General features: G+C 32.6%; 1 protein-coding gene across 1 annotated transcript; it reads left to right on the top strand.

The window, feature by feature from the left end:
• Positions 1-291: 291 nt before the first annotated feature.
• LOC120328430 (RNA-binding protein RO60-like) lies at positions 292-12,229 on the top strand. The gene is made up of 12 exons (XM_039394908.2): positions 292-556; positions 1,683-1,863; positions 2,639-2,769; positions 3,563-3,764; positions 4,537-4,634; positions 5,113-5,241; positions 6,005-6,174; positions 6,693-6,813; positions 7,493-7,665; positions 8,350-8,413; positions 8,938-9,084; positions 9,667-12,229. The coding sequence occupies exons 1-12, from the start codon at positions 476-478 to the stop codon at positions 9,826-9,828; spliced, it is 1,659 nt and encodes a 552-aa protein (XP_039250842.2). The 5' UTR covers positions 292-475; the 3' UTR covers positions 9,829-12,229.
• The last annotated feature ends 74 nt before the right edge of the window (positions 12,230-12,303 follow it).

Here is a 12,303-nt window from a genome sequence, read left to right as displayed (position 1 = left end):
CCGGTACCTAATATTAGATACCGGTACCGGTAACTGTTTTCTAATCATTTGAATTCACCAAATGTCTGAATGTTTATAAGTTATACCGTACCGGTACCAGTTTAGTCGAGAAGTTACGGCGAGCTCGAACAACACGACAAACTGACAAGACGCAAGTTTCGACAATTCGAAAGCAAGGTATCGGACAGTCGGACACACCCGCTAAAAGTCGGGGGACACACCCACTTTCCGCCGGGCAGCATAATCATGAACCCACGTGAGTGGCTACGCTTCAGTGACAATATTACCGACACCGATACTGTTTTCTCCCCATTCTCAGTTTGTGGCGGATATGCTTCGTCCGCATTAATTGCATTCCAACTTTAGTCATTTCAGTGCGACTTCATGCGTCTGGAGCGACTACATTGGTTTTTAATCTTTTAAAATCGTATACAGGCTTTTGCGGCATTGATTGTATGAGAGGATTAAAAAAAATATGGCAAATAGCGCACAAGAAGACAAGGGGGTGCTAGCGGACAATTTGAGGCCGGACGAAAGCACTGAATTCAAATGGCCGGTAAGCTTCGCAATAGCTTATAAGTTATATTCAGTACCGGGTACCGGTACAATTAAATTATATTCTAACTTTTTATAATAGGGAGATTTTATTAATGCAAATATGGAAAATTATATCATTATGTTCAACGTGTTCTTGTGTTATTTTCCAACAGAACACCAAAACCACTATTATAGCAAGAATGGTAACTCTAAAATTCATAATTGTATTTGAAGAATTTTCAAGTTCAAGGCTTCAATTGACAATTTTGATGATGTCACACCTCTAATTATTTCTTCACATGCCCCCTCAATGCAAAAAATGTTATTTTTTCGACGGAAATGCGCGTAGAAAGACGTAAACATTCTAATGCGCGCCGTTACGTGTGAAAATTACCATTAATTTTACTTTTTTTTTTTCACGTTTAAAATTTCTCTATACCTACTCCAAGTATGGTGCAGTCATATCATATTTTTCAATAAAATCACAGGGCCAGGGATGGAATGTATGACTGAAAGTACATGATAAACTAATACTAAGCCATTATAAGGGAGTTTATTGTTAGTTCATTTCCTGTCTCAATCACATCAACGATTTTAAATGTGGAAATCGATGATATTTATAGAACTGGCATTATCAGCGAATTTGGAGTCCTATTTACGTGAAATATACGACTCTACTATAGAACCTTAACTGTAAAAGACCATTATTCCCTTCTAGAGTTGGACTAGGCATGAATTATACTGTGCCTATGCCATCCGACATAGTATGGTTTTAACTTATTCAATTGAGTTTTGTTTTTGTTTTCTTTTTGTTTTTCTTGTGTGGAAATTTATTTGCAGTGTGTGTTACTTTAGCTCAATTTCGTTGACAAAATGGTAATTTTATATTTTTTTAAAGGTTGTGACTAACTCGATGACCTAACGGTCGCTTCGTCACATCCTCGTCACAATGCCTTGAAAATAATTTTGAAATGTTGTATGTATACTATTTGACATTGTTGACGAAATAAAATACTACTACTACTATGTTGCAAAAATTATGATTAGCCTATGTGAAATATCTCTGAATAAAGACAAAAGGCAATACGTATTGTCAATACTGCAATATTTTATGAAGTAATTCAGATTTTTTTCTCTTACCACAGGTGACTTCTAACAGCAAAGTTTGGAGATTTTTATTAAATGGCAACACGTCTTCTATGGTTAAACATTCATCAATTTTAACTGGAATAAATTCAGAAGAAATTGATAAACTTCTTTTTCAAACAATCGAAGATGGAAAAGGAATTGAACTTGTAAACACCATATACAAGGTTTTTTCTGAAGGTGATCTTCGTTGTGATATATTCTTGCACATTCCAAAATATTAACAAAATCTGTACCTAAACCACAACATTAGCACTTCTTTGATAAGACCATATTTCAAGTTGCATACATACAGTAAATCGGTAGTCGAACACATTTCGTTCAGGATTGGTGTTTGACTCTCCATTTGTTGGAGTATCCAAACTTTTTGTCAAAAGGAACAATGGTGAATATTTTAATTCATTCTTGCACATTCCAAAATACCTAAAATATTAACAAAACATGTAGCCTACTTAAAACAGCAACATTAGCACTGCTGCGATAAGGTCACATATCATGTCAGTATGACCTTGAATTTATTTCCCATGGTTGGGGACTCCCAGAAATACACCAGATCTATGGAATATTAACTGTATCATTTTCATTCATTCAATCTTAAAGTACCATGTTTTACGTAAGGTGATAAAAGTCAACAAACCTATTTGAAATATGTTATAAAGGATTCACAGCTGTATTTAATTTCGTTATAAATCTAACCTATATGATATTCGTACATTCTCTATTTCAATTTTTGAAGCAATATGCTAATGCTTGTTTTGTATCATATGATAATATCTTAAAGACATGATTCATAGCATATTATCATTCAAGAAGTGTTCTGGTACCTGCTGCAATTTCGTTTTTGTAATCATGTGTATTGCTCATTTCTTTGTTATATTTAGGATAATTTTTTCTCCAAACTTATGAGATATATATGAGAATATGATATCTTATGAGAATAACTCTTATTCTACAGGTACTTCAGTCAAATATGAAGCTATCGTTTATGCATTGACTTTATGTACTTGTTCGGAAAATGCTGAGGTGAAGACTAAAGCCTACGGTCTTGTGAATGAAATCTGTGATCAATCGTCACATTTTTTACAGGTCAGTTTACTACTCTTAATAGCATTCAATATATCCCAAAAATTATTTTATATGATGTTTTGTGATTCTTGTCTTTTAACAGAAACTGAATTGGTGTTAATAAAGTAAATGCTAGATTTCTAGTAATAATATGTTTACATTGAAGTTAGTGTTACTGTTACATAAGATGTATGAAGAATTCAATAAATTCAAAGTTAGTTGTGTATGAAAAGTCGTTTGAAATTCCTGTATTTTCAGGCAAATTTGTTATTTTCATGGGTAAGTTTGAGAGGGCCTAGACTTGTAGCATGGTTGTTTATTTGGGGAAAATTCATATCAGACTCCGAAACAACTCTAGCTTGGTAAAAATTCAGATTTGTTGAAAAAAGTTTCTTCAGAGAAAACCAAATAGCAAAAACTTGCGATAATGTGGGCATTTTTTTTTATCTATATATGATGAAACTGCTATTTGTACGATTTTTGAGTTATATAAAGAATTTTGAATCTCCAATGCATGGAGCCTACCTCTTACTCAGCTTCTAACTACTATTATTTATGTCAATAACTCCAAACTCCACAGATCCTTCTTGCCGAATTTTTATAAAATAAACTATTTTGCAAGGATTTGCCAAATATGGAATTTTAGAATTTTTTCTTAAATGTTGTAATTAATTATTCATAAAAAAACTTTTTGAAGCCAAATGAAATTGAATATGAGCTTGGGCATTCTCACATGTGACTTGATTTTTATACAGGACTTTATTCACTGCATAAATATTTATTATAAAATAACTCTTTATTTATATAATTACAGTTTGTTGACTTTCATGAAAAGATCTGCCTAGCGAAACGTAAAACTACCGGTTGGAGTCGTTCGCATAGAAATGCTGTCCAGAAATGGTATCAAAGAAAATCACCTCTAGAAGTCGCCAAATCAATAACAAAATGTCCACGTTACAATCACTGGACACACAAAGATGTTCTTCGGTTGGCTCATACCATACCTGAGAATGAAGGTAACCCCTTATTAAATTAACATAATATAAAATATGTAGAAACAGCAATTTGAAAACAGTGACGCCAGTTTTACTACAAACTTCCAATACGAGTTTGTTAGTAGCAAATGCCTTTGGCTTTAAAGTTTCAACCAAAGGTTTAAATAATACTGCTTCAGATTGATCATGATCTTACGAGCTCATTGTAGCCACAGTAATCTTTGAAACCAAGGGGGTCAGAATAATTCTTCTGCTGAAGATAAGTGCTATTATTAAACATGAAGATATTTTATATGATTCTTATTTATGCTTTTCACTCTGAACAAGGCCCTAAACAAGCAGCCACTGATATTTAACAATACATAAGAAGCTACTATGATTTGGGGTGATTGGAATCTTCTCCGATTTGGTATTACATCAAGAATAAGGTGGGGACATGGGATTATAACCAAAGATGTGTGATCTGTGACATGCCAACACAGTTAAGTCTAACGCTCCAAACCGCCAGTCTTTCAATAAAACAGTGGGCTTGTTAGAATTCAAACAAGTTGGTTAAAGAAATTGATATTAATGGCTAAAAATGACTTTATGGAGTATACAGAAATAATATTACATAAGTATTTCCATTAATTATCTGTTTCGACTCAGCATAGAAATATAAAGTCCGAGATAATATCAATCTTGAATGGTATTATTAAATTAGTGAAGTTTTGTTTGAGTGCATTTAGTATGTAAGAGTTTTCTAGATAATGGCGTAGCATAGCATCCTCATTAATTCGTTACAATATCGCAGGTCAAGAAGTTGTGTCTAGTTTTATTGTTGCTGGTCTGAAAAAAACTTTGGAAAGATACAAAAATGAATCTGAAGAGAAAATAGATGAAGCTCAGAAGGTATAACTAAATGTTCATCCATCATTCTAAATATAATGATTTTATGAATGTATTACAAATTTGCCAAGGTTATCATGAAATATTTCCTAATTCCTGCATTGATAGAGAATCAACCTTTATTAGGAAAAAAGTAAAAGAGATATACCGGTAATGCGTGATGAGATTCTAGTTATGGATGGGATTTTAAGAACAGGTTCTCTTTTTATTGGACTTGTTAATAACGGGTTCCCTCATTCGACTGAAGCATTTAGATCTTTTATGCTAGATCTAAAAAACAAGATCTCCTTTGCTGATTATCACGATATGTGAACCCCCCAATCCCCACTACTGGATATAGCAATCTTTGATTTTTCAACAAGATGATAATTACAGCCAATACACAATGAGCTACTTGAAAAATGATGATAGACAAAACAGTTTCCCAGAAGTTTTAAACTTTTTCACCATGTTATATTTTGATACATTTTATTGTGGTCAGGTACTCCAATATCTCGAGCAAGCTATGATGGTCAGATCATCACAAGATAGTTTGAGAGTTATTGCTGTCTTTAAAAAATTGAACCTCTCATGGGATTTCATACCATGCCATCTACATAAAGATCCCCAAGTGAGTATTGAATAGCCGTTTAAGTTCTGATTAAAACTTACCAGTACCTAATCCCGTGGTAATACTAGAAATATAAGGAGATGATATTTGAATAGTCTAATCCAAAATATTTTTCTATTTATAATATCTTTTTATGAAAATCATAATTGCTTTTGTATGTAGTCATTTATAGCTTGCCAATACCTGTCTATATATAGAGATATAAATTTTCTTCATTTAGTAATGTGCAGCTGCTCCATTACCTTCGAGGTTTATACATTTTGGATACATATTTATGGTGTTTGTTTGCATATTTGTAGTACTATTATTAACGTTTCAAAACTCAGATTTGCTGACATATAAGACTACTACCGTAATTTTGGTAACATGTTAAGAAAATATTCTAATAATAATGAATAATATCCTGAAACCTGGAATATAAAATAGTTTTTTGTCGAAAAAAATGGGCTATTATCTATCGTCTGAAGAAGTTAGACAATAATGTAATGAAGCTAACAAATATACTTGCTACTTCAAAGAAATAGATTATGTTACCCCTTTTGTTATACTATCTCGTTCAAGTAACCTTTTGGCAATGACCACAAGTGATCCAAAGTAGGAAGTAGACAGGGAGAAGGGGCCTCGAGTTCCGCAATATCCTAATTCCTAGTACTCCCTGATAAAACATAGGGTAATAAATAAGTATAAGAATGGCCTTCATAATCAGAGATTACTATTTTATTGGATAACCCTATATTAACTTTGTGAATAAATATTCTTTTAGCTTTGGAAGTTTCTTCTCCCCTTTCTGCCATTGACTGTCATAATACAGAATGTGTGTCGAATGGCGAAGTTGAGATTGTTTGACGCACCAGATCCCGCGGAAGTTCAATTTTTTATTTCCACTGCTGTGAAGGTTCAAGAAGTAAAAGATTCTGGACTACATCCGTACCAGTAAGATTTCTAATCATTTTTGCGAAAATTTTTTATTTACCTGATTATCTGAAATATTTGCAAACAGTGCTGTTCAAAATGAAGGATATAATATGGTTCTTACAGTCTCACTCATCTGCATAAAGTAAAAAAAATGGACATATGATGTCATTTGCCATTATGGTGGCTTTTTTCAACTTTTTTTTTTTTGTGGGTATTCAAATGTCAGTTTTATTGGGACTACACATGAGTCATCGAATACGGTGAATTTAGAATATATACCATATTCAGATATCCCTTTTTATCAAAAACAGCATTCAATAGTAAATTTTATTGCTGGTAACACGCTTGTTTGCAGCTTACTTCATGAATCAAATTTTATAAACGTTCAAAACTAGATTTATCCAAAGATTTAAGACCTATTGTACCTAATCTATATACCGGTAATGATCTTTAAAATCTATTCGATTTTCACTTTATTGTTAAGATTATGCTAGTCAAGACTGATTATCAATTAGCATATTTTAATTTTTTTACAGTATCTTAATGTACCGAGAACTATACAATAATGCAATGAATGATGCCAAACGAAAGATCTCATGGAAACCTCATCCTGGTATAATGGCTGGTCTCAACAAATGTTTTTTACTTGCAATTCAGGTATGTTCATCTGAAATTTCTGGCCATTGTATCAAAAAGGTTCTTGGTTGAACCACTGGATTAGTAACTGTATAGGTGGTCTGTGCTTCTCACAATATGAATTTTTTTGTGCGACGCGAATATCATGACTAAAAAAACAAATACACGGTTGAATACTGGCTCTTAAAATGAATAGTGCTTTATCTTTTGATGTTGTTAAATGTTTGTTCATTTTTTAACCTATGCTTTAGTATGTCCTTTCTCTTTACCATTATCTTTGATTTATCCTGATACCCATCTGTCACCACTCACCATCATAATCACTCTCGCAAATGAGGTGAATCTGGAATTAATTTGAAATGAAATGTTTGAAACTGCTTCGAATAATGGGAATTATTGCAGCAAATTGTTGGTTTTGATAAATATACCTGAATGTATTTAGAGTGACTTCAATATGTTAATATCCCTATTTTTGGTTTCGAACAATAAAAACCATGACCCTGTTAGCTTTGGCAGTCCATGCAACTCAGTTTTTTCTTTTGATGTCATTTTAAGCGCTTGTTTTGCGGTGTTGTGATACCTGTGCAGAAATGTCTCAATCTCATTTGATATTGATTGCTAGATGACGTTCACACTATGAATTTATTTGGATATGGATTTACATAATAAAAATTTCTAAAATTTTCTATCTTTTTTTCAGCATAACTTGAAACCAACTGGAAAACGTTATTTTATTACAATCGATGCTTCCAACTCAATGAAAGCTCATATTGCTAACAACAACCATGTACAATGCAGGGTAGCGGCTGCATGTATGGCTTTATGTATCGCTAGAACAGAGCAAAAAGTTATCGTAAAAGCATTTTCTAAAGAGTAAGTCGAGTTTCTGTTGTAAGATCAGGACTAAGGATATCGGTAATAAACTTGGAGTTGTTTTTTTAAACTCTCTAAATCGGGAGTTAGATTGGAAGCCTGAGTTGGAATTTAAGTCTTCTAATGTTAGTAATTGAAATCAAAACAAAAACTAAAAAGTTTTTTCCAAATGGCCTTTAAATGCTTGCATATGACAGGGTTTTGAGGGTCGAAAGTTGGGTCTAATCCAGTAGCAAAACATAAAATGGAGACCCAGGACTAGATGGAATAGCACAAAGCATTGGCAATAATAAACGTTTCTGGTGCCGGATTCATGAAAAAAATTATTTTTCTTTATTATGTAAATTATTTTTTTCAATATCTTTTGGTTTGGTGTATTTTCTCTGACCACGTGACCCTGCATAGAACATACATTCTTCTGAAATTTAATCATTTCTTGAAATTGGTGGAATCGTGCCAGACTAAAATACTCAACAAATACAATAAAGTAAAATCACATTTTGATTCTCTTTTATATTTGTGTTGGTTTTTTTGAACAAGATTCAGAAAACCATGATAATCTTGTGGTTGCAATTGTTAAAAATGATGAATTATATGACTTGTCGAAGAACCTCAGTTTAACTACCGGTATGTGGCGGGGTTAGCCTGAAAATACATGTTTCACAATGTACTATTTTATTTCAGATTGACTGATATAAAGATTGAAGAAACTACTGGTTTAGATGACATAGTCAAATGCTTGGAGGAGGTTTGTTTAATTTATTATTATTTCACTATGAAGTATACAATCCTATTAATGAATATTCACTATGCCTTATGTTACTGCTCATCGTGTAAATCTACTATATGACGATGAGACATTGTATACTGTCTATTGATTTTGATAAGTTCTGGGCATGGGCATTATAACTAAATTTCCTACTTTTCCCATTGCGTTTTTGTCAGAAATTTTAACTCTGAAAATGTTTAATGACTTTAACTTATGAATAAATTCACAGCGGAACTAACTACTGGGTATCGAATGTGATTCAAAATAACTACAATTGTTAGGCATAGGGTGGATATTCCAACTTGAATAGCTGTGCTATATGCCATACATTAATATTATATATTTGTATTATTTTCGAATTCTGTTTCTTTGTTTCCTTTTTCTCATATTTTCTTCTGGAATTACTGAACTTGGGCAAATGGCATGGTATTGACAAATATAAATATTTAACTGCAGAATTTCAACATAATTGTGCTCGAAACATTCTTTCATCATATTTTCAGACTCCATTAGGTGGAACAGATTGCTCAAGGCCAATAATATTTGCAAAAGGAAAGAAGATCAAAACTGATGTGTTTATCGTGTTCACTGACAAAGAAACATGGTGCGGTAAGACAACTCCTCGGGAAGCATTATGCCAATATAGGAAGGTATGTTGGTTCAGTTTTAAACATTTTTTGAGATAGTTGAACCACTTGCAATTTTGAGCTTAAGTAGAGGCAGCTGCTGATACCCAGGAATCCACTATTGGCTTTCTACCGAGCCTTTGGTTGCATCGAAGCCATTTTCTATTGTCAGGTGAACTATGTTGGTATATGATATATACATATACATACAATATATATACAACTGATATATGTGAGAACTATTATTTGGAAACACTGGGATCTTCCCAGTTCGGCATTGCCTACACAATTTATTACATTCGGAGTATGGGGTTATGGGACACGATGAATCCAAGATTTGTAATCTGCGATGCCAACACAGTTGAGTTTAACGCTAATCCTACCACCTCAGCCATGATGGCTAAATCGAATCAATTAGTGCGCAATGCCGGTATAACTTTTGTGCTCATATGCAGGGAGTCCCAAAATGAATGAAACCCACAAAAAATTGGTAATCGAATTAATGGGTTACATTTATTTTGGGACACCTTATATTTGAGCATTGATCTTTGTTGCTTTGCACTTATTTACTTCAGTTCCATCACAATATTTTAACCTTCTTTACAGCATGTCAAAATACCAGCCAAGTTAATTGTTGTTGCCTTAAATGCTGAAGGAACTACAGAGAAAGTTGTTGCAGATCCAGAAGACAGAGGAATGCTTGACATTTTTGGATTTTCACCTTCAATACCAAATATCATCTCTAATTTTGCAAGTTATAATTATTGACATACTAACAACTCATTAGAAATATTTAGAATGCAATTTTTTTCATCTCATTGATCAAATTTTATCTGACGTTTTATTTTTACAGTTGGAATGATATTTAATAATTTGAAGTTTGATGTGTTCAGTGTAGAAAGAGCACAATTACATGATGTAATATTACGAATACATCTATGAATATTCTTCAATATGAACAATATCTCATGACATTAACACTGAAAAAGAAATAACAATTTATGTTTTTACCGCATATTGTGTGTCAATTTTGTTGTTCTAAAATGTGTTTATTATGAAACTGAGATATATATACTCGTTTTCTTCCAAAATTTACAATATTGAGTGAATCTAGTTTTGAACGTTTTCAAAATTTGATTCATTTTCCCCCCAGCTTAGTTCTTCTATTGATTTACATCTCATAAGTCGTAAACTTCAACTGTCCTGGTCATTTTTACATCCAGGTGCTGGTTTGTATACACTATTAAATTATATGCTATCTTATTTAAAGAACATAAGAATAAACATATTAGCAAACTCTTCATATCATTCGGATACATTTGGTTGCGACAGTATCAGGGGCTTGAATGAAAATCATCTCTCATTCACATATTCATCTAACAACACTTCCGCCATTAGGGACACAAAACATCAATAATTTCCTGTGCTTCAAAATTATGTCTGCCTGATTTTGGCTCTTCAGTTTGCTGCCTCATGTACCAACTTACTTTAGAAATAATGTTTTTGATCTTGCCTGTCATTCAATGTATTCTACATAAATTGCTATAAAATGAATTATTTGTTCACTTCTCAATTTGATAGTTGAAAAATTGCACTTTGTCAACATATATTTGATGAGCAAAGCCATTGTTATGTTTTAACATTTAATTTAATGAGGATGACTTTTTCATAACCTTTCCTGTATGCATGTTATATCGTTTTGTGATATTTTCAGATTTTGTTGGTCGACTTTCAAATGTTTTTACCTTTAGAATAACGATTGAGAAACAGGTAGCTAGATATTGAAATCAATTCCGAAATAAGCGCATGACAAGCAGCAATTTTTAGTCTGTTCAAAGTGATCGTTGATCAAAAGTTAACTGGCATGTGAAATGCTCTAGCAATCTTCTTATACATGACCATTGGATTGGAACTTCAATGTTTCACGCTTTGTAATCTATCTAGTCTCTAGTGTGATATAGATGTTAAAAAATTTACATGGATCCTTGTTAAACCTTATATAGCCATGTATTCATGATTTAGTACTGGTTTACATGCGGCAACATACCAGAATTCTAATTTGTAGGATGAAACGCAACGAATGGAGTTGTTAGTTTTTGCTCATTATATTACACTTGCTTTCTTGCGTTTATGTAATTTTTCTCTTGAACTGAATTGTTAGTATGTATTATTATCCTATTTTCCTAGTTGCTAAGAATTAGCTTATTTATCTTTAATTTTTTTTTGAACTGTCATTAGTAGGACTTTATAAAGCCATTCTGTCAAGTACTTGAAATCCGAAGTTTTTGTTTCCAATAAAAAATGTCAGTTTTTTATATTTTTTTCGTTAGGCTTAGCAATTCTTTTTTCAAGCAAAGTACGACATCATTTTGCAAAATATAGAACAATTCATTTTATTCATGAGGAATGAATAATGATTATGTCTATGGATGGCACAGATTGGTTTCTTAATGTTTGAATGCAAAATTTGTTTATTCCCACTGTTCTTATCACTGAGCTTACTTTTACATACATTCATAGTGAACCTTGTCATTGGTGGAATTCTGTGGTTTGAAATATCTTGCTCGGATAAATAATTTATTTTGAACTCCACCATGGTATGAAAAAATAATAACACAGGGAGTGGATATTCGGAGGAGTTGCCCAAAGTTTTATGAGAACAGTTGGTTTTAAAACGAGGAAGAGGTTCAAACCCATGTTTACTTTATACATACTGACAAATAATAGAAGTTTTTGTGGGTAATGGCGTTGCTATGAAATAGATAGAGTTGTAAGTTTGTAAAGATGTCATTAACAATGTAGATTCCTCTATGTAATGGGAGTTAAAATAAACACTGGCTTTTGATTTTATGCTTTCGCCCAATTCTTATTGTTTTACCATTTTTTGTTATAACCTTTAATAAAACACTAAGAAATAAAGTCAACTTGATGCATATTGTTACAAAATTTTGAGGCGTGTTGAAAGACTCTCTCCCCGAGAAAGGGCTTACCCCAAAATTCCATTCTTATTTTAAAAAGGTGATTTTTATAAATTTGTAATGTACTGTTATTTTGCAACACATCTATTGCGTATTCAATCAATGTTAACTTCTTATTCGATTCTTTTTGCTCCTCATCATGGCCTATTTAACTTCGTGCCGATAACCGAGAATATAATGAGACGATCTTGCTTGAAATAACTGACTTGGAGTAACCTAGATGTGGTTGAGTAGTCATGAAGTTAGGTAGTAAACGTTCCACTGA

The sequence above is a fragment of the Styela clava genome, chromosome 7 (assembly GCF_964204865.1).
Source record: "Styela clava chromosome 7, kaStyClav1.hap1.2, whole genome shotgun sequence".
Classification (NCBI taxonomy): Eukaryota; Metazoa; Chordata; class Ascidiacea; order Stolidobranchia; family Styelidae; genus Styela; species Styela clava.
Note: the sequence above shows the minus strand (reverse complement) of the source record. Positions and strands in the feature narration are given on the sequence as shown.

Excerpts from the sequence above, each read along its gene's own strand:
- LOC120328430 (XM_039394908.2), top strand. The coding sequence starts at position 476 with ATGGCAAATAGCGCACAAGAAGACAAGGGGGTGCTAGCGGACAATTTG. Across the intron at positions 7,666-8,349 it reads GTAAAAGCATTTTCTAAAGA|ATTGACTGATATAAAGATTG; the intron begins GTAAGTCGAGTT and ends ATTTTATTTCAG. Across the intron at positions 8,414-8,937 it reads TAGTCAAATGCTTGGAGGAG|ACTCCATTAGGTGGAACAGA; the intron begins GTTTGTTTAATT and ends TCATATTTTCAG.